The sequence below is a fragment of the Coenobita brevimanus genome, chromosome 50 (assembly GCF_032717465.1).
Source record: "Coenobita brevimanus isolate Jiangsu-jjx chromosome 50, ASM3271746v2, whole genome shotgun sequence".
NCBI classification, from domain to species: Eukaryota; Metazoa; Arthropoda; class Malacostraca; order Decapoda; family Coenobitidae; genus Coenobita; species Coenobita brevimanus.
In genome coordinates, this window is record NC_137003.1 from 51774998 (window position 1) to 51798883 (window position 23886).

Genomic DNA, 23886 nt, shown 5'->3' on the forward strand with positions numbered 1-23886 from the left:
GTATTAACAGTACTGTGCTTCCCACATGCTTGCTACAACACTTTATATTAAAAAAAATGTTGGGGTATGTATGCAGCACTGCAGATACTAGGGATGTCCCTTTTTACTCGGTTACTATAAAAACAAGATGTGTATGTTGAGAAGCACAACTAACTTGACTTACCAGCTTTGTCCTACACATGCAACAGCATACCTGCAGATCTTTTGTCATAACAGTCTTCATTTTAGAAGTGGAATGTCATGCTTATTTTTTTTTTTTTTTTTTACAACAGGAAAACAATTTTATCAAAACTGACAAAGTCAAAATGACCTCTGAACAGGTAAATGCAATAGATCTTCAAGAACATATTTTCCATTTTAAACTAAACTGTAAACCCAAAACCCTGGATACTCTTGATGTTTACCACTTCAGTCCAGTGACATATTACTCAGTGAACATTATTATTGGTATCTCCAGATGATCTCATTTAGCTGGGAAGGAGACTTTTGTAATGGTGAAGGTGAAACAGTCTAAATCCCCCCACCATGTCCCCTTTTCCTGATACGGGCTAAGGCGTTGGCCCTGGGTTGAAGACTTAGGTTTTGGAGCGTGTAGCACTTTATGACTAGATGCCCTTCCTGGTGTCTACCAATGACCCTTGGGTGGACTTGAACCTCCAACCCTTCAGCCAGAGCAGAGTGCTCTAACCCACTGAGCCACAGCTGCTACACACGTTGAACCCCGGACCTCTTACCACTGGGTGGACATGTCTCCTAAGCTGAGTACAACTGTCTGGTAGCAACAAAAATATTGTAAACTACTGTATAGAAAGACATCACTGCTGTGATGAGGTTAAGCAGTGCCCTGAGACAGACACAGTTTTCTTTATCATGCCAATGATATGTTTGGTAGACAAGGCTTCCAACCCCAGACCTACAAGTATAATCTTAGGGACTCCAATACTTTAACATATTCCAACACTATATTAGTCTCATTACCCAAGGAAGAAGTAAAGTACATATAATTTTAACCATTCTATAATATCTGTTTTGGGAAGCACACGTATTACTATGCTGGTATATACTTTACTTTATTACTGTAATCTTACAATCAATATTTTGAAGAAACATGCTGGTATATGCTTTACTTTATTACTATAATCTTACAATCAACATTTTGAAGAAACAATCATCTGAAGTGGGTGCTGAAAATGAGATTCATTAGTAGCACATATACAAAGCTCGATTACTAATGAGAAATGTGAAACCACATAAAAAAAAAAAAATTAACTAGGAAGCAGTGATATAAAATGAGACAAGAAAACTCCTGTGTGCAAAAGCAATTTAAATTCCACTTAGCCTTAAATCCTTTCTCAGGTTGGACAGCTGGTATCTAGAAAAAAATATAGCAAGAGTATCAATACTGAAAACCTATAATATCTACCACAATCTGTACGTAAGCTACAGTGCCATGTATCTTAATATAAAATATTCCTTAACCCATTCATTACTCTTTCAAGATAATCTACTTATCAAATACACAAATACAGTAATACTTAACTAGTACAAATTACATCATAGCGAGGCTACACTTGTTATGTAGATCACTAGTACAATTTTCAACTTACATTACGAGCACAAATATAGCTAATCACTTCACTGCATACATACAGTATGCTGCCTCAATTGAAAGTCAGTAATTACATATTAAACCAGTAAATAAAATAAATAAATAATTTAGCAACTGGCAATTTTCAGGTGCTACCATACATGTAGCCAATAAAGGCATCATACTCTAATTTATCTAAGAGAGACAGCACTACTTATGAGGAGGTTGAAGATATCCTCCTTAACATGGTCAGTTGGGGACCTACAAGCTGGCTGACACACAGCTAAACCTGCACCACTGCTTCACTCTCGTGCCACATCAGTTCACTGAAAAGGCACAGAAAATGAAACACACCATATTACAAGAGAGGGGTATGGTTTCCACTGAATGCATTATTACAAAATCTGAAATACATATAATCAAGACAAACTACAATCTGTCAAGTGAATAATTAATCAGTATGGAATCATCTACTAAAGAAAACAGTACTGTGTCTTCAAGTACTGATACCAACATTTTGAGCTTTTAATAAATAAGTGACCTCCTTAAACGGCATCAAATACCCAGTACAATTTTATGCCAGTAAGTGGCATTATTTAATAACATAGCACTTGTACTGTGGTACAGTACATGATACATGTACTGTGGTACAGTACATGATACATGTACCAATATGATACATCTTTAATCACTCATAAAACTGTTATATGTTATTCTGCATACAGTAATACCATAATGGATGACATGGTAGAAGATAATTCTGTTTATGCCATAATGAGCAGTCACATACAGTACTGAGAAATAAGCTCTTCACACTACATTAAGGCTTTGCTGATCCTGACTATATTTCAGTAGGCTTTGGATGGCTACAATAAATTTTGTAAATTTTTTGCAATTTATGGAACCATAATAATTCCTGAATGGTACCCCAGGTAAGGTGATTATACAGAGCAGCAAAAAGCATCAGACTGCAAGGGTTAACAGGTTACAATAAAAATATAATTTTCTGTACAATGATAATGATCAACACATCTTAGTGAAGTGTGAAAGTGCCAGTCATCTGTTCGTTGTCTGTCTTGGGCCCCACTCGCACCACAAACAGTGGCCACAACTGTCAACGCTAAACATAAACACCTGTGTCCTTTCAACACCATGCCAACAGTTACGGTAAAGCTTTCATTGCCTCTTTCTTACTCACATCATCTTCCTCATCGTCACCACCACCACCACCATCATCATCATCAGAATCATCAGCATATTTCACTCTTTTTCTTCTACCTCTGCTTTTCTCTCCCTTACTTTTCTTCCCCTTTTTGGGTCTGCTATCATCATCATCCTCTTCCTCCTCTTCATCATCATCTGCAGATAAATAAATTGTACAGCTGGTGTAGTGAAATTTTGTTTGCTTGAGAATAGCCAATTTAAGTTTTCAATTAATGTATTGTTAATAAAACCATTATAAGCTTTCAACAAACTTACAGACTCTTAAGAACTTATTATTTCATCTCCATTTCTTGAGTATTAATGCAGGGAGCTACTATTCTTACAAACATTCAAATCACTAACTATTAACAGATAATTAATATTAAGACTTGATTTTCTGGTAAACTTTTTCAAGGATCACTTTAGATCATCCACCCATGGACCATGTTAGTATATGTCATGGTTTAACTAGTTAGCACAAATGCTGTTGACACAAAGGTCCAACGTTTAAGTCCATTTCGAAGACCAGCAGCTGATGTCAGTAAGGCATCCAGTCACAGTGGCTTACACACACACCAACCATGGCATGAAATGGCATTTCAGGCAATCTGTAATACTGCACTGCATTTTTCTTTAGTAGTTATAAAATACTGCATCATTTATCCATACAAGTTTATTAAAGTTAACTTGGGACAGATTTTATATACTGAACTTAGAGTAGTTATTATTGGCATTCTTTAGCTCTATGTCAAAAGCAAAATAATTCTGATTACTTATATGTATACAACTTATACTACTGAGGAAAAATGTTAAGTAGTCCATCCATACATCATCCAATCCTACGTTGCTCCATGAGGAGCGTAGGAGCCTGGGGCTAGGCAAGTTGGGCCTGGCATTTAAGATGAGAGTGAAAATGTTAAGTAGTTTATTTTAAAATTGTCCCACTACCAAAAAGGCCACTAGATTTAGTACCATCACCAGCAGAGTTCATTATTACAAGAAGAGTCCCATCAGAACCTTTAATTGCCCCATCTGTGTATATACTTATTACTGTACTTGTAAGCAGATGCAATATCCTCAACCTATATTAGCGAAGTCCAAAACTTTATCAATTTCTTTACATATTCCTCCATTGTTTGTTTCCATGTGCTTTTCCATTTTCCTTTCAAATTTAAGCATCTTTCATTCAATAAGTACCTTACAAGACTCAACCTTCCCATGCAGGTTTCAGTAACTCATCATCAACTAATCCTGTGTTGCCCCATGAGAAGTATAGAAGCTTGGGGCTAGGCAAGTTGGTCCTGACATTTAAGATGATAGTGACCAGCCCCACTCAACCCTGAATGGCATAACATGAGCAGTAAACCCCAACCACCCCTTGGATATAAACCTACACAGGCCCAGTCTGACTGGAATGCCTTAATTACCCACTAAACCACCAGGCACCATTGTTTGGTTATATGATTACCACCTAGCACAGTAAATGGTTTCCTGGTGTACAGGAAATCATTTAGACTGTCACTCAGTGTAGTGTCACCCAGAGGCAGAAGAAAGAGAAAAGAAAGAAGGAAAGAAAGACAGAAGAGGAAGGAAAGAAGAGAGGAAAGGGAAGTCATGAGACAGCAGCACTACATCAGGTGAGTGGATGGTGAGTGCCCCCATCTACTATGCGACATAATCCTGCTTCTCTAATAAACTGCCATCTGTTTATGTTGTCCAGTCTCATTACATCACTTGATCTCATGGTCAACTAATAAGAATTATCAGTTACTCAAAAACTGTCTGATTATGAAAAAACAATCTCTTTATGGAAATATAACGTATATTATGAAAAGAAATACGCAGAATCTGGCAACTTGATTAAACTGTACATAAGTTGTAATCCAATCTTCCTCAGTACCATTATTCGTCAGTGCCGTAACACAATTCCCACTACTCAATACGGAGTAGGTCAGTCCCAAAAATTACAAAGAAAGCATTAAGGCATTTAAAAAGCTATCTTGATTGCTCAGTGATACAGGTAATAAATTAATTCAGCTATCAATCAAGTATTCAAAATTCTATGGTTCATCTCACAAGTGAAGCCATCCATGTTGCACATCCATCGTTTTAACAAGTATGGGGAGTCCTTGTTGTGAGTCGGCGATATGCTACAAAACAAAGCACATTAGGCCCGCAAGCAGCATGATTCTGGTTTGCACTAATTGCAATTGCATGGCAACATAAACCATACCCTGTATCAATTAGCACAGTAACTCCCCCAATTGCATCGTTAAAAAGGGGTATCCCTGCATTACCACGTTCAAGGTGTAGATGCCCCAGCCTAGGTTCTTGCAGTCCAGAATATTTAAGGTTAATGGTCCAACCTAAGCTCCTGTTAGGTTAGTCTCCTACCCTTATCCCCTTCTAGCTGGTGATGTATTTCATGATTTATTCTACTTCCCTCTAGACAATATTATTCTCCTTAGGAAAGGCTTTTCAAATTTGATGGGTTAATTACAACCTTCATTAATGTGGTCAGTTGAGAGTATCTTCCCAAACTTGCTCAAAATTCTCTGAAGAAAGTACAACTGAATCTCCTAAATCGCATGATCCTAAATAGCAGATTCATATAACGCAACAGTCTGTAATATCCATAACTCATGGAAATTACAGGAAATTCGCAAATGCAGCCTTAAAAGTGACATTCTTCCAATGCCATGTGTAATATGCACCATCATCACCTCAAGCCTGCACGTCTAGCTGGGCTTAAACCAACAGTAGTCATGCATGGCAGTTACTAAATCATTCATATGCAAGCACAGCACTTACTATATGCCAATCACAGTGCTTCCCTCCCATGCCAAGCATGAAGGATATGCACACTTGACACCCCGGGCCCAGCTCAGTGCATTGTCTCCTCCCCACTGTTAGCATGTGGTTTCAGTGTGATGAGAGGATTCCCCCCTCCCCCCCCCCCAGTGCTTCCTCCACCTGCCTAGTGTTACCATGGCCTGCAATTTCTTCGAGGAAAGGGAAGAAGTCAACGTTAATTTACACCCAGTAGTTAGATGTAGTAATAAGGACTGACAACAGTGAGAAGAAAGCCAAAGTTGCCCAGCATTAAGGACTCAACCACTTAATTCTTCACCAAATAGGTGCAGTGATTCCACCCATATTATAACAAACAAGATCTCAAGCTAAGTAATTTTGGTACATATGCAACACAGATAGTTAACTGATGATTTGTAACTGCAAGAAGTTAGTGAAAAAAACAAAATACACTAAAACCTCCCTTAGTTGGAATTACAGGCATACCCCGGTTAAACGATGTAATTGGTTAGGTAAAACCCCATCATTAGGCGGGGTATCGTATATCGGGGTACTTTTAGCATGTAATGTGGAGCATTTACCAACCTTGGGTTTCCCCCCAAACCAAGTCCAAAACCCACCCAAATGAGCCCAAAAATAAGTTGAAAGCCAATCTAAATGGCATAACAGCTCTCAAGGAAACTAACCTAAGCCAAACACCTGTAAATAACTCACTAAAACCAAGAGATAAAATCTTAAGATCGTCAAATATAAGTCATGAAAAAATCAAGCTTAGTAAACTGTACCCCAAAATGACAATGATCATCCCACCTATGGCTAAAACTTATTAATCTAAGTCTAAAAACAGTTTATAAACCAGCCTAAACACACAATTTTAGTCTAAAATATCATCAAAATCAGTTTTAAAAAAAAAATCAAAACCCATCAATAAACTGGGGTTTGGCCATCGTTAGGCAGGGTATGGTGGTATTTCTACCCCCATCGTTAAGCCGGGGTATTGCATCTAGGGGTATCATATATCAAGGTACTACTGTATATATAAGTTGGCACAGCTCCAAAATATTTGTTCAAAAAATCGTTTTAGAATCTGACCACGTGGCCAAAAAATAGTCAGCAAAACTTATCCTGTCGGCAAAATGCCGACTAATAACAACCCAAACTCAGCATCATTCTATCCCGTTCAAACTTGTGGAAGTCAAAATTAAGTCGGCACATAGGTTGTTGGCCGGCAATATACTGACTTAGGTGGTATAAACATATCAGTCGCTGCGTCGCGTATCACATGGAGCTCAGTCTTGCCCCAGCCACCATCCGTGACGTGTCTCTCCTGCTCACTCGTGACCGTAACAAAGTGTCGCGCACTTTTCAAGTGTACTTATCCTGCATCCTGCCATCATGTCATCTCTGCACAGTACCAAGGGAGCCTCTGGGAAGAAGGGAATGAAGCTGAAGACTCTGACCCTCCAGGAGAAGCTGAAAGTCTTGGCCCGAATGGACGCTGGCACCTCCATGCGATATGTTTGTACCGAGTTCGACATCAAGCCCAGCATCTTCTACAGCATCAATAAAAACAAAGAGAAAATTTGTGCCGATACCCTTACCCTTGAGGACCCAGGCTGTGCCAAGAAGGCTAAGAAGAGGATCCAGCCACTAAAGCTCCTGCTGTGTTGAAGTGGTACAAACAGGAGTGTGCCACTGGTGTGCCTGTGAGAGGTGTGGACTTGCAAAACACTGCAACAAGGTTGGCCAAGCATCTGAAGAGCTCGGATTTCAAGGCACGTTCTGGTTGGCTTTTCAAGTTCAGGACCCAACACTGCCTCACCGACCAAAAATTGTTGGGGATAGCGCCAGTGCTGATGAGGCTGCTGTGGAGCCTTTCAGGAAGAAGCTCCATGGAATTCTCAGTTCGTCGAGCCTCCTCCTCTCACAGCTGTACAATGCCGACAAGACAGGACTATGTTGGAAGTCCACGTCCTCTATCACCCAAGCAAGCAGGCATGAGGATCACATCCCTGAGAGGAAGGCAGCCAAGGACCGCATCTCCCTCTTGTACTGCACCAATGCTAACGGGACCCACAGGCTGAAACCCATGGTAACTAGCTGGTCAAAGAAGCCAAGGATCTGATCTACAGGAGCAACAAGCCTGCTTGGTTCACCAGGGAGTTGTTTTTGGAGTGGTTTCAGAACCACTTCATGCCTGCTGTCATAAAGTTTCAGGCTGAGGAGCCGGGCACTGCCAAGGACACAGGCAAGGCCATTCTCCTCCTCGACAATGCCCCAGCACATCCCAGCACAGAAGAATTGGAGGCCCATGGGGGAAGGATCAAGGTGCTTTTCCTGCCCCCCAACCACCACCTCCTCAATGCAGCCCATGAACCAGGGAATGATGGAGGCCACCAAGTGGCACTTATCACAACAAGTAGCTGGGGGAGTGCCTGGTAGTAACTGAGGAGGAACAAGACCAAGAGGAGGATACCAGGGGCGCTCGATCACTTGAAAACTTCAAGGCCTACAACATTCACAAAGCCCTGTTCAACTAGGGTGAAACCTGGGATGAACTTAAAACCTCCACTCTCAGCAATGCTTGTAACAAATTGCTGCAAGGAACTGAAATGGAGGTTGATTTTGCAGGTTTTGGCCCAGGGGACTCTGTGGAATCTGCTCATGGTGGTGTAAAACCTGATATCACAAATGAGAATATCATACAGTGGCTGGGATGTGACAATCAGGACCAGGGCTACCACCACCAGAGGGAGGCAGAAAATGCCTCCAGTGTGTATCATGAAGCTGCTGCTGCCAATGCAGAGGAGAGTGATAGTGATGGAGACATGCCACCCAGATGAAGCTGTCAGAGCTCCATTTTTACCTGGAAAGACTCTGGAGGGACTGGTGCGGTATGATGAATTTTGATAAATAATACCCTGTGCTCACAGATATCAGAGCTGGTGTGATCATGAGACAGCATGCTGCTCAGATGCGAAGGAAAATCTCCAACTTTTTTAAGCCAAAGCCAGTAACCAGGGAGCCCCAACCTTCCACCAGCAGTGAGTCTTCCTGCAGCTTACTCAGCAGTATTTCCTCAGACTTACCTAAGAACATTTTTGATAGTGAGAGTGATTAAGTGATAGTGAATAAATGTACTGTATAGAAAAGTATATAAAGTGTACGTTAAGTTCGGCAGAGTAATTCAGTAATATTAATACAATAGTGATGTAAATTAGTGATAAAGGCCTGTATAGTGTACAGTATGTTAAGTGTAATTAAGTGTACAGTATGTTAAGTGTGGTTATGGTTAGAAAATTGTGCACAGAAATTATTCTGAGCTCCCCAAACACCTCTGCATCCTACCGAAAGGCCTCCTCTACACTTGGATTGCACCCTACTACTCTATGCAAACATGGTAAGTGATCTTAGACACTTTGTTTTGTTTTTTTGTTTTTTGGGAGGGGAAGAGGTGATTCTCATAAGTCAGCAGTTCACCTAAGTCATCAAGGCCTCAGCCCCTATTATGCTGACTTACGGAGGTCTTACCATACACTTATTTTGGGGTATTTAAGGAAGTATGCAGGTTGCCCAAGGCATTATTTACCGACAATCTCCCAACTGGCCGCATTATTCACCAACCACCACTCCGACTGGACAAGTCAGTGTATCATGCATTCTAAATCCCCATATATAGCTTTCAGAGAAGTTTATAAAAATGCCCAGTAGCTGTGGTAATCCAGGTATAAGAACAAGTAACCTGTGAAAGACTCATTTCAACAGAAAAAATGGAAAGACCATGCCCGTTTGGTAAAGAATCTCACCGAATCAACGACTCTTACGACGACACGGAGGCAGCTGAGGGCGACGATGACACCACTTCCGTTGTCTTTACACTGGACTTTGAGGGGTTCCAGAGAGAGGTTGAGGTAAATGTACGCTTCAATTGAGGCAGCAGAAGGACCTTGCCAATTCAGTTCATATTCCTCCTGTTTCTGTATTTTTCTTACTATTTTCAGGGTGGTAAATTACCTTTTCCTGCTGAAAAATTTTCCACTGTTTTTATCACGTTCCTTAAGACGTACCTACAATTGCTTTGTTTCTGGCGTAGTTGAAGAAACTCAGTACTCAGAGGCAGCTTTCATTTCCCAGTTTCCCAAATGGAGCAAAGGCTGGGTTAGGTTAGGTAAGGTTAGGTTTAGCTAGGTTAAAAGGTACAGTTAAGCTGGTTTAGGTTAAGTTTAGTTATGCAGTAGGACAGTCCCTTCTGCCATTATGTTGACGAGTCAAACAAGAGTTGTCACAGGGAAACAGCTAAAAACAAGAGAGAGACAGATTTCGCAAGAAACATTTATTTACCGCTCTACAAATGATCAGCAAATTATAACGGACTATCCCCTGTACAGAGAGGAAAAGGGGAAAAAGAAGTGTGTGGTAATCATAGGGGCATTTGCCTTCTTAGTGTAAAGAATAATAAATGGTAGGATACTTACTGACAGAGTTATGGAAATAACAGACAAATTAGTTGAACAAGAACAGGGAGGTTTTTAGGAAGGGAAGAGGTTGTATAGATCAAATATTCATCCTTAGGACTTTAGCGGAAAAGTTTCTAGAAAAGGTTAAGAAGTTATAAATACCCTTAAAGGATTTGGAGAAAGCATATGACAGAGTGGATAGACAAGGAATGTGGAAAATATTAAGAATATATGGAGTAAATGAGAAGTTGTTGAATGCCGTGAAGCGTATGTATGAGAGTGCTAGGGTTGCAATTTGTGGTTAGTGAACTGAATGAATTTTTCTGCCTGAATGTTGGATTGAAACAGGGATGTGTCATGTCTCCACGGTTGTTAAATCTGTATATGGATGGGGTTATAAAAGAGGTCCAAGGTAGGGCAGTGGATGTTGGAAAAACCCTAATAAAGGAGGGCAGCATTTGAAAACTGCCTGTACTGTTGTTTGCAGATGATACTGTATTGTTAAGTGAAGACAAAGGGGGACTGCATGGCTTAGTGAATGAGTTTGGGAGAATGTATAAGAAACAGAATCTAAAGGTGAATGTAGGGCAGAGTAAAATTATGGTCTTCAAGAGAAATGACATCACTGAATGTACAGTGAGGTTGCATGATGAGGAAATGGAAAATGTGAGTGCATTTAAGTACTAGAATAGTGTGATGAGTAAGGATGGAAGTCTGGAGGATGAAATGCTTGAAAGGGTGCAACAATGAAGAAAGGTTGCTGTTTTTTTTAAAGCATTGATAAGAAATAGGGAAGTGAGCATGAAAGTAAATACGTCGCAGCATGATGAAGGAGGCAAGTTGCTGCGTGATATTTGTGATACCAATTCTAATGTATGGAAGTGAAGTTTGGACCCTGTTGGAAGGACACAGGTCTACAGTGAGACAGGGTGCAACAACACAGAAAGGTTGCTGATTTTTTTAATGCAGTGATAAGAAATAGGGAAGTTCGTTTTCGTTTTCGTTTTTAAAGGCTCCAACATGCTTGCATGTGTCGGCCTTGGTCACCTAATGGCGGCTCTCCACGCTGCACGATCCATTGCAGCCTCCCTGTTCAGTCCCTTAACCCTAAGGTCACACTTAATGACCTCGTCCCATGTCTTTCTCGGTCTACCCCTCATAACCCCACCCCCAATATTAACACTTCTCACCTTCCTCACCCAATTATCATCCCCCATCCTCTCCACATGTCCAAACCACCTCAATCTACCTCTCCTCATCACAACACCAATACACTCCAGTCCCATCCTACCTCTCAACTCTTCCATTGTAAACCCAGCCCCTCCAGGCCTTGGACGCAGGGACGCACTGCACATCCACCTAATCATTGTCATTTCTGTACGTCTGAGCCGGCGAATGTCTTCCTCCTTCACTGCCCAGGTCTCACTGCCATACAGCATCACAGTCCTAACACACGCTGCATACAAAGACCCCTTAGCACGTAGGGAGAGCCCCCTCAATGTCAGGAGAGGCAAGAGCTCCCTGAACTTCTTCCAACCACTTCTCACCCTAGCCACAGAGCTAGCTCCAGCCCCACCTCCAGCACACAACATGTCTCCTAAATAACAAAACTCCTCCACACACTCAAGAGATTCACCAGCAAGTTCAATCCTTTCACGGACGATCTCCACCTGCTCGCCCCGGCACGCCGTACACATAAAATCAGCATTATCTCGCAGTCTACCTCTGATACCATTACATCTCTTATGCACCCATTTATCACACACACCGCACAAGATGGAATTACAGGTAACTCGCACGGAACACGATCTCACGGAACGCGCTCGCAATTATACACGGTAAGGGCTGGGATACATATAAGACAACGTAAGATTAAAAAACCATTATGAAAACTACAAATTAACGCAGGAGAGGCCTTTGAAAGATCAAATCCTCGAACGTCACCGCAGCGCGCGGTTTGTTTTGATTACGTGACGATCTAGGCGGGAAATTATTCAGTGAGTGAGACATTCCCGAGTACAGTAGCACAGTATTTGTAAGTTAAATATTTACAGTACTGTACTGTTCTGGTAAGTTTATGTGCAACTTAAAGTACTATTAAATAACGTTAAAGCAAGAAATAAAGTCTTATAACCAGTTTACCTGATAGGCGTCAGAATATTGCCTTTTTTATTTGTTCGTTTTTTCCACAGTGCTGTTCAGTATTTGTAAGTTAAATATTTACTGTTCTCGTATGTACTGTACTTGTAAGCACTTAAATAAAGTTAAATCATTAAATAAAGCCTTGTAACCAGATAACCCGAATTATATGATTACCCATGATCGGCTTCGGAATATTGCCTTTTTTGTTTGTTCGTTAAACTCTTACTGTACAGCTTTTCTACAGTACTGTATTTGTAAGTTAAATATTTACTGTTCTGGTATGTACTTGTAAGCAATTAAAGCCTTAAATAAAGCCTTGTAACCAGTTAACCTGATTTATATGATTACCCATGATCGGCGTCGGAATATTGCCTTTTTTTTTTTTTTTTTGTTCGTTAAAGACTTATAATAAGAGAAAAATACATTTTTGTCTTGGTATCTTTACCTATTTGCTCAGGTTTGCTGTAATGGTTTGCAACTTGTAGAAAACTGTGACAACTTTCGGGAAGTGAACGAAAATCTGGGACATGACCTTGACTTCACCCTCTCATGTATCATCTGTCAGACTGTCAGTTCACCACCGGCTATCGTGATGAGTGGATGTACAATTTTTTCGCTCGTGGCCATGCCTACCCACACATAGTTACACCCATTATCTCGACCCAGACAGAAAATACAACCTTTTTCCTCCCTTGCAAAACACAAACAACCACCCTGTTTACGAGACAGCAATATATATTGCGAAAATAACAAGGTAAAATGACAAAGATGAACGTAAAATGATAGAGAAAGATGAACATGTCATGACGGAAGAAATACGTTTTCCCTGTCTGTAAAGGCATTTATTTCTGCTTTGTATCTGTATTCGTAATAATTAGACTTATTGTTAGTTCTGAAACTGCATTACAATTCTATTTTTTGCCATTCTCGTGGTGTGGGAGCTGGAAGTTGTGACACAACTTCCGTATTGCTAATCGGACTGACCCTCCACTTTATTCTCCCGTGGCAGAGTCTAGCCTTGGAGGACGTGCAGTTTTCTCATTTAGGACTGAAAATTCAACTCTTTCGCTCCCTTTTCCAAGCATGGGCACAACGATAACGTAAAAAATAACTCGAAACTACCATAAACATATATCAAAAAGGTGAAAATGTATTCATAACATTTTTTTTTTCCAGCCATTCCTAACAGATTATGTACTGAAATCATTCGATATCACAGTACTGCATTTCTAAGTTAAATATGTACTGTTCTGGTATGTACTTGTAAGTTAAAGCACTGGTACCAGTTAACCTAATTTATATGATTACCTATGATCGGCGTCGGCATGTTTCCTTGTGTTTACGTACAGTATTTGTGTGTTGAAGTTTTGCTCAGGAGTACTCTATTTGTGAGTTATAACATTAAATAAACCTTCTAACCACTTAAAGTGCTTTCTAGTGACAGATAACAGCAAAACAACACATTTGGGGGGTCTAGGGAGCAAAATACGGAGTAGTTTAAATATACGCGATTTCGCACCTAACACGGCACGGTAGGAACGAAACCCACGTGTTCCGTGCGAGTTACCTGTACTTCCCACGCCCTTGTGGCAAACTGCACATGGCCACTCTCCCTCGTCTTTGACAGTACCGCCACCAACCCTAGATATCATCACTTTTGTTTTATCTGCATTTACCCTTAAACCCTTTTGCCCCATACCATCTCTCCACTTCCTAAACCTTTCCTCCGCCTCCCTTTCATTCTCTGCAATCAACACCAAATCATCAGCATACAACAACTCCCACGGGAGTCCGTTTCTAAAGTCACGTGAAAGGGCTTCAAGTACCATGATAAACAACATGGGACTCAAGACTGACCCCTGATGCACACCAACATTCACGGAAAACTCATCACTCAAATCTCCATTCACTCTCACCTTGGTGTGAGCACCCACATACATGGCCATAACCACCCTAACCAGCCACTCCTCCAAGCCAAGCTTTCTCATTGCCCACTTCACCACCTCTCTAGGGACTCTGTCAAAGGCCTTTTCCAAATCAACAAAAACAAAATAAAGATCCCTTCTCCTACCCATATATTTTTCCTGAAGCTGTCGAACAATGAATATGGCATCAGTGGTCCCCCTACCTGGCATAAACCCAAACTGCATCTCATCAATATTCACTCTTTCTCTAATCATACCTTCTAAAACTCTCTCCATTACCTTCATTATCTGATCTAAAAGCTTTATACCTCTATAATTTCCTCTTTCCAGGGCATCACCCTTCCCTTTATACACATTTACAATTACACTCTTCAGCCAATCATCTGGGACAACACACTCATAAATAATCCTATTTATCAGGTCAGTGACTAAACTCACCCCTATATCGCCTGAGGCCTTCAACATTTCGGCAGTCAACCCAGACACACCTGCTGCCTTCCCCACCCTCATCCTGCCTATTGCCTCACTCACAGTAGCAGTATCAATCAAAGGCCAAGGGCCAGACACTGGATCTGCTGGCTCAAAACCTTCCCTGTCCCAGTCAAACTCCTCATTCAACAACCGGTTATAATGCTCTCTCCATGCATCTTTAATATCCTCACTGTTCACCACTACCCTTCCTTCATCATTCTTCACACACTGCTCACCTATGATATCCCGATTATCCCTCTTCACCTGACCTGCCACCCTAACTATATTTTTCCTTTCCCCATGATTTAAGTTATCAAGTAATTGTCTCTGTGACTCAGACTTTGCCCTGTATACCTCCCTCCTAGCCCTACGCTTGGCAGCCAAATATTCCTCTTTGCTACCACCCGTCTTCCATTCCCGGAAAAGCCTTCTTTTCTCCTTAATTGCAGCTTCTACACCATCCCACCACCAAGTTACTTTATGTCTTGGTGGTCCTCTTGTCCAGCCGCATGTTACATCAGTAACTCTCAAGAAATTGTTCTTGAGGGCTCTGTACTGTTCATTAACGCCTCTGTCTACAGCTCCCTGTTCAGCCACCACTCTCCTCAACTCGCTATAGAAGGCATCCCTTACTACTTGGTTTTTCAGCTTCCATATTTTCCTCCTAGGTACATAAGTCCTCTTTTTCATCACTTGTTCTTTAAGCACCATATCACAAATCAATAGTTTGTGCTGCTGCACACACTCCTCACTTCCTATAACTTTAACATCCCTTACTAACCTCCTATCGGCCCTCCTAACCAGAAAATAATCTATCTGACTGCTATTTCCCCCAGACTCATACGTAATTAACCTACTGTCTCTTTTCCTAAAATATGTGTTGCACACAATCATGTCCGTTGCCTCCCCAAACTCGAGTATCCTTTCCCCTTCTGCATTCCTTAGACCATATGCACATCCCCCATGCACTCCTTCATAACCTTGTGCTGCTTCACCTACATGACCATTTAAGTCCCCTCCCAAAATCACTATCTCATCATCCAGCGTACCACCCACTACACGTATTAAATCATCCCAAAATCTATCTTTCTCTGATTCATCCAATCCTGCCTGTGGAGCATATGCCGATATAATCACAGCTATCTTTCTTCCCAACAGAATTTTCACAACCAATATCCTATCGCTTACTCTCAAAACATTCATAACATATTCCACCCATTTCTCCGCAACCATCACACCAACTCCTCCATATCCGTCTGTCCTCCCCTGCCAAAACAACTTATAGCAACAGTCCTTCCCAACAATCTTTCTGGCTGATCCACCCCTGTACCGGACTTCCTGCAAACACGCCACGTCCACCCACCTCCTACTGAATGCCTCAACAACTTCCCCTGCTCTTCCCCTCAAACTTCCCACATTCCATGAACCCACCCTCATCCCCATGGGTGATTTACTGTCCTCAGGCTTGCTTTGAAACCTTTTTTTTGTCATCTTCAGTATTAATAAATGGGGACAGACACAGCACAGGTCCCACTCACCGCACAATCCCAGGTCCAGGCAATGGATCTGGGACCCCTAGCCCACCAGCTTACCAGTGGCTGTGGTAGTGGCCTCGGGGCACCCTGCCAGGACAGCTGCAGGGACACCCTCCAAGCGCGTCTTGGCACTGCAACTATCCCGCCATTATACACCCACTGATAGGGCAGCCTCCTGGGGCGCTACTCCCAGGTTCGGGCCCCTCTCTATTGGGCAGAAGCGGCAGCCTGGGAACTGCAATGCCCTGTACCCTCTAGCACAGGCCCGAGCCCCATCTCGCCCTGGACCCATGATCTATGCCGGCGGAACCCCCGCCACGCCTCCCCCCAGAAGTCCGCCACTAGGTAGCGGGGGCAAAGTTTTCTGGCCGCATGCCCTTGCTGGCGCCAACCCCTGTAATGTAGTGGGATACGTTGTGTGAAATGTAAAGTGCATGTGGTGTAGTGCATAGACAGTTAGAGGAAATGTTTGGGAGAGTATGCTGGTCTACTCTCCATGTTACTGTCACACTGAAAAGGTCAGCAAAGGGGGATGGTTAGATAGCTAGTGAAACAGGAGCTCCAGCTCTCCCTATCACCAGCATTCCCATTCCCCTCGGGAGTACTACCCTGTTCGGCCCGTGCTAAAAACGTCAAAGACGTGATGATAGTATTGTGGTACCAATGCTAACATATAGGAGTGAAGTTTGGACCTTGTTGGAAGGACACATGTCTAGAGTAAAAGCAATGGAAATGAGCTATTTGAGAGAACCATGTTGAGTTACATGGAGAGACAGACTGACTAAGGAAGTGAAGAAGCATTATGGTGTGGATGTGGATGTGATAGAAAGCGTTTAGGAGAAATACATTGAGGTGGTTTGGCCATGTGGAGAGGATGGGGAGCGAGAGACTAATGAGAGTGTATGTGAGTCAGGTGGTGGGGGGAGGGAGAGGGCAGTGGAGGCCAAGGATGAGATGGAGGGATGGAGTGGGGAGGTATACGAAAGAGGGGGGTGTGAGTTGGGGAGAGGATGGGGAGCGAGAGACTAATGAGAGTGTATGTGAGTCAGGTGGTGGGGGGAGGGAGAGGGCGGTGGAGGCCAAGGATGAGATGGAGGGATGGAGTGGGGAGGTATATGAAAGAGGGGGGTGTGAGTTGGGGAGAGGGCATTGAAATGGCAGGGACAGGGCGACATGGAGACGATTTGTTTGTGGCTACCCCTTAGAGGATTGAGGTGTCTGGCAATAGAGAGACTATCAGGAAGAAGAAATGATTTGGTAAGGTGCTTCTAGTACCTCAAATAAAGCATATGTTTACCGAGGTTGATGAGAAGGAAGCGGCACAGAAGCAGCAGCATGAAGCAAAAGCACATTTGCCTCATGCTGAGAGGTCATAGTCCACCTCAAGCCTTGGAACCCATGCCCCCTCCTCCGTCCATTCAAACAATGTCATCAGTCAGAGTCAGGTGAGGATCATACGATATTGTTCATTCCCAATATATGTGCTTTACTAATTTCTTTTTCAGGTTGTCAGTGTTCTGGTGGCCAGTTTGACGTACATTTGGGGGTAAGGGGGGCTACTTTTCTGAGATGATAGACCCATAAGTAATTTTCCCCATGGATTAGTTATTTCTAACTATGGGAATTCTCAAATTGTGGTGTGTGCCGAGTCTCATAAAGCCGCAATTTGGGAGATTCCAATGTATATATAAACTGTAAAAAAACAAAACAGTGTGGTATATCCACTTTAACACTTTTTTTTTTTTCTTTCTTTTTTTTAAAAGCTATAAAGTTGCTTATCAATATAGGAACACCTTTCACAGAATGCACCAGCATTCACTGTTACTGTAGGCAATCTAGATGTACAGTCAAGGATCTAGGATGATACAACTCACACCATCAGGTACCTCAATGTATCACTTATTTCCCTGAGGTAATTTCAGACTTTAACTCGTATGTGTTCCCTATGTGTCAGCAAAATGGTTGGCATAGGGTTAGTGCCTCTCCCCACAATACAACCAACTCTAAGTCAAATGGCCCCCTCTTATGGGATTATGGCATCTGGCAGTAGACAGACAGGTAGATAGACAGAACATCCATGATCCTCCATCATCCAACTATACATCACAAATAAAGGCACAGATGTTGCACAGCCATCCAAAACCTCCAACCGAACAGTATCATATATAAACCATCACCAAACATCCACCTTTCAGTAACTACCTGACCCACTGAGAAAAGTGTACCTAGCTAGAGTGTGACACTGCAAACACGCTTCCTTGTTTCTGGCGTATCATCATCATCATCACCACGCATAATACAACCCACAAACAATTAATTATGCCCAAACTGCAATGCAGCACCCCCCTCCTCCCACCCCCAACACACACATACATGCACACTTCATGAACCTCAATGTCACAATAGAATCCTTCAACACAATCTTAATAAATGATCTCTGGGAGTGACTAGGTAAAGTGGCTGGTTTCCTGCAGTCCACAGGACTCATGTACAGATGAGCCTAGGGTTGTAACAATAATCACAATAACATCTAATACAGTATATACAGCTACATCCAATCAAATAAATTTCTGATCCTTATTTGCAGCCATGAATATGAATCTGTTGTATTTGCTACAATACTCTTTGCTGCAGGAACACAGACCTCACTAAAAACAGTTTTCACTAAACAAGGTGGTTTGGGGAAACATATCCATAGTGTTCAATGACGAATTCTTATATGGAAGGTGTTAGCTATTCTGAATTTCAACGGCCTTGTCTGGGTACCTATGCCTCAAAGATGGTAATATGGAACTGGCTACATAGTGTTCCTACAGTAGATGATATCCACACCACACAACCCAGGACACCAAACACCAGAAATGAATAAGCAGTGTTAGCATCAGACATGTTCATTACTACTCAAGGAGGAAAAAGAGGCATGACAAAAAAGCAAGCCATCTGTGCTTATGCCAAAAAAAAAAAAAAAGTTGGAAAAGAAATACTGTATCAATTGAAGAGTACAATCAAGTAGGTAAAAGAGGCAAGGCTGTTGCTCGCTGCATTATGTCAATGAAGTTAATCCCTAAAGTACCAACAGGATTGATCGATCCTTTTCCAGGATTTCACTAGATGCCGAATGTGATCAATAGAGGAACCTTTGTAAAAAACTGTGGACACTAGGCTTCAGCCCAATTGTGACGTACATCGATGCAAACCAATGAGAACTAAGACCTGAGTATGGAGGGGGGAGGATTCGGGCCCCTACCCATGGTGGGAGGGGGGGGGTGATTCACTCCCTGCCTTCCTCTACCCCAATACCTTTGTTCCCTCTCCCCCTCCCTTGCCTCTGACTGCCTTCTGCTCCCTCCCTCCCCCTCCCCCACCATCCTCCATCATGTCACTGTGGTTCCCTCCCCTTTCCCCCCCTCCCTGTCTCCCTGGGGAGGGTTATATCCCCACTACTCACCCTCCACACCCCTGTACTCCCTCTCTGCCTGTCCTCTTTGTCTTGTGGTGTCTGTCTCCCACCTCTATACCCCCGTACCACCCCTCCAAGCCTCTCCCCACCCCACCCCCCACCCCCGCCTAAAGTATTATACATCATTGTTACTATTCATGTCAAGTTTTCATTCAATACCTGATTACTGTTTGTGTAACTGCATACACTGATGCACGAAACATAGAATATGTGATTTTTCATGTTTTTTTAACCCCTTAACCGCGGGGCGTCACTTGTGTGACGCTCGGGAGCAAGGGATCATACTGCGGGGCGTCACTTTCGTGATTCACTGTTATTTTGAATTCGCCCAGGCTTTCAAGTGGTGGCTTGTATCATCTAACAGTACTACCAGTGTCCAGCTATACTCAGTTCTGCTAATGTCATCTGTACTCCCATCCACTGTTATTTAGCCATTTTTCCCCTGTCCTTGACTCCCCTCCTTACCTCACCCTCTCCTCCCACCTACCTAGCCGCGCTGCGCTACGCAAATCCTGGACGGATTTTTCCACTCATTTTATCCATTGAAATGTGCCCTATGCCCTATTCTTATATAAAGTGATATGTAAAAGAAAGAAAAAATGTAATTGATACTGCCATACATCTGGAATGGGCTAATTATCATCTGGCAACACCCCACGTGCACTCGTTTGCTAATTTTCCCTGTTTATTTCCCCTTGAAATATGCCATATGACCTATTCTCGTAATAAAAATAAATATAAGAAAGGAAGGGAGAAGACTAAGTGATATTTACATTCACCTGGAACTACCTAATTTATTATGTATTGTCTAGATTTCCTGCCAATCATTACATAGCATATAAATTAGCAGCTGTCACCACGCTGACATTGACAACCCTTCCCTGCCCCTAGGCCACAGCATTCAGTTTACAGTCGTCTTTCCAGGTGAAACTACGTTGGATTCGCGCCTGTCCAATTCTGCCGTTTTTTAGCCCCATGCAAAGGGCCCTGTGACCTCTACCCCTACTAAACCTCGTGTGGGAAGGGGTAAAGGGCTAAGTGACTCTGCTGTGGGATGTGAACTGGCTAATATCAATGATAATGATGGACAGTGACTACGATCTTTCTGGCGACTCTAAAACAATGCAAGTGGAAATGTAAATAATGTGTACATAGCAAGTGAAAGCAATGGATGTAAATATGATTGAACAGTGGAAAATAGTTTTATAAGTTACTGCAAGTGACAGTGCATAACACAGTGTAAATAAAATAGAAATGTAAATATTGAAATTACATTACGTAGTTTACTGAACGAGATAGTGAATGCCTGGAGTAAAAATAAACTACTATTATTGAAGGAAACTTATGGATAAATACTGTAGATATACATGTGTTATAAAATAATAGAAATATAAAGTGTGAGTGTGTTTATGAATAATAAATGACAGAATACCAGCGGGGAACGATCACGGGTGGGAAGCTCGTATGCGTTCGTAATTTACATTGCTTTCACAGTCTTTCCCCCCCCCCCCTAAACTACTTGAAAATCATAGAATAGTGTTTCTTGTGATAATATCAGGCTGTGGTATTCATATTACGGGGTGTCAGGAAGTGTAAAATGGAGGCTTCGATACCCAACTTCAGAAGTCTCCACAAGTCCTACAGTTGTCGACGAAGGCTCAACAAACATCCCAGGAGAAAGCTGAGGGTATGTGCCATATGCATATGTAATTATAATATTGTAGGACTAATAACTGACTTTTGGCAAATATTTTTAAAAAGTCAGTCGGAGCGCAAATATCCCCGCGGGACACGCAAGGAGCAGCTCCAACATCCCCGCGGTGTAGGGGTTAAAGTATTGATTAATTAATAATGAGTATATTCATAGAATGACGGGGAATCGCCCACGGTGCAAATTGTCCTGACAGGGAATCATCCATGTTTTGACGGGGAATTGTCTGACGGCCAATTGTCTCGGAACCCGCCGATCATGGGTAATTATATAAATCAGGTTAATTGGTTACAAGGCTTTATTTAATGCTTTAACTTTACTTAAGTGCTTTAACTTACAAGTACATACCAGAATGGTAAATATTTAACTTACAAATACAGTACCGTGGAAAAGCAGTACTGCAAATCTTTAACGAACAAATAAAACAGGCAGTATTCCGACACCTATCAAGTAAACTGGTTTTACGATTATTTTCTTGCTTTAACGTTATTTATTAGTACTTTAACTTGCAAGAAGCGGTGGCTCAATCGGTAGAGAGGTAGCCTGTAGTCCTAACGGACCCGGGTTCAAATCCCACTGGGGCAGGGAACAGTTTAAAGGTTTGAATTTCATAAAAATCAGACTTTACTGATCTACCAGAAGACCCGCCGACGTGTCGTGAAAAAACCCCCGCTACTACCAATACACCAGTCCCGTATGAGACAGCCCTAGCATGTATTCAATATGGACAGTGGGTGTTAGCACTGAAGTGGTGACATGTAGAGGTATGCAGTATGTAGGAGGGCTACTGGGCCTTGAAAGCAGGCTGTGATGCCCATGCCCAGAGTTGGGGGGGGGGGGACAGTAATGTAAATACTGTATTTAACTTACAAATACAATACTATGGAAATGCAGGACAGCAAATCACATGACCAAACAAACCATGCACGCTGTGCTGATGTTCGAGGGTTTGGCCTTTCAAAGGCCTGTCTTGTGTAAATTTATAGTTTACATAATGGTTCTTTAATTTTACGTTGTCTTATACGTATCCCAGCACTTACTGCACGTAACAGCAAGCGTGTTTGGCGATAACATGTTCGGGGCGAGCGTACTGTATATACAGTATATATATATGTATATTGTATATATGTAGTATTGTAAATACAATACTGTTTGGGCTTAGAGTAAGGATACTTTGGGGAGGATGCTAAGATCTATGTGAGTAAACAAAGACCATTAATAAGCTAATGCACTTCCTGGAGATTTAACAGTTTCTCAGATGGTAACAGACATGCATATTATATCAGTCACGCAAAATAGGTACAGACACTTTCAAAATATACTGTAGTGGAAACCAAGACCACAAAAAGATGACAAGAATGTCTGGTTAGTATTCAAGTGAGCGTATCATCTGAAGTCAGCATGATTTGCAAGCTGAAATTATTTCATAATTTGTTTCAGTATCTGCACAACAAGAAAAATTAGACTGCTGATAAATTAAGCATAAGTGTGAACTTTCAGCTCAGAATGAAAATACAGGTATGAGTATTAAAACACAGTACTGGAACCCCTACACTGTGCACGTACCTTCTTCTGGCATATTGTCAGCCTCTGTCTCAATGCGCTCACGAGCATTGAGAAAAACACTCTGCATCACGATAGAATCTTCATAAATTATGGAGGCCTCTTCATTATACTCCTGTGCATTCCGGCACAACAGCATAAAATCACTCTCAAGTTCATTGAGGTCTTCATACTGGAAGTAAAAAATGTCTTAGAACGAGTAAAACACTGAATTTTACTCTAAGTCTTTGCTTTATGGGTACCCCTCAGCCAAAAACTATCCATCCATCCATCATCCAATCCTATTTTGCCCCATGAGGAGCATAGGAGCCCAGGGCTAGGCAAGTTAGTCCTAATATTTAAGATGAGAGTGACTGGCCTCACTCATCTCTGAGTGGCATTACATGAGCAATTAACCCCAACCAACCCTTGGATATAAACCTGCAAAGGCTATTAATCTGATTGGAGCACCTTAATTATCCACTAAACCACCAGGCACCATAATTTGGTTATATGCTTACCACCCAGTGTGGTAAATGGTTTCGAGGTGTGCAGGAAATCATTTGGCTTGTCATTCAGTGTAGGCCTGCCACTCAGTGTAGAGTCACCCGCAGACAGATGGAAGAGGAAAGAATGATGGAAAGACAGATGGGGAGAAAGGATGAGAGGAATGGGCAGTCATTCAAGAGCAGCACTACCTCAACAGAGGAGGAAGGAAGAGAGAAATGGGCAGTCACCCAAGAGCAGCACTACCTCAACAGAGCAGGAAGGAGGGAAGGAAGGAAGAAAGAGAGGAATGGGCAGTCACCCAATCACTCACAATTCAATACACCTCTAAATCTGCAACTGAAAAAAAATAAAGTCCATAAAAAGGTGAAATGATCAGCAAAGACAGATTTTAACCTTATAGCTGGATCCACAACTGAAAAAAATAGTCTATAAAAAAGTGAAATGATCAGTAAAGGAAGATTTTAACCTCATGGCTGCCAAAACTTTCCTGTGCATGGTCTTGACAGGCTTTTAACCCCCCCCCACCCACCC

General features: G+C 42.1%; 1 protein-coding gene across 1 annotated transcript in view; it reads right to left on the reverse strand.

The window, feature by feature from the left end:
* Positions 1-755: 755 nt before the first annotated feature.
* The window catches only part of brm (ATP-dependent helicase brm), a 243139-nt gene continuing 220008 nt past the window's right edge, over positions 756-23886 (reverse strand). The window contains exons 22-24 of the mRNA XM_080272398.1: positions 22870-23038; positions 2787-2947; positions 756-1914 (exon numbers count right to left, since the gene is read on the reverse strand). Of these exons, the coding sequence (XP_080128524.1) occupies positions 1912-1914; positions 2787-2947; positions 22870-23038 (333 nt within the window). The 3' untranslated portion in view covers positions 756-1911. The remainder of the gene's footprint in view (positions 1915-2786; positions 2948-22869; positions 23039-23886) is intronic.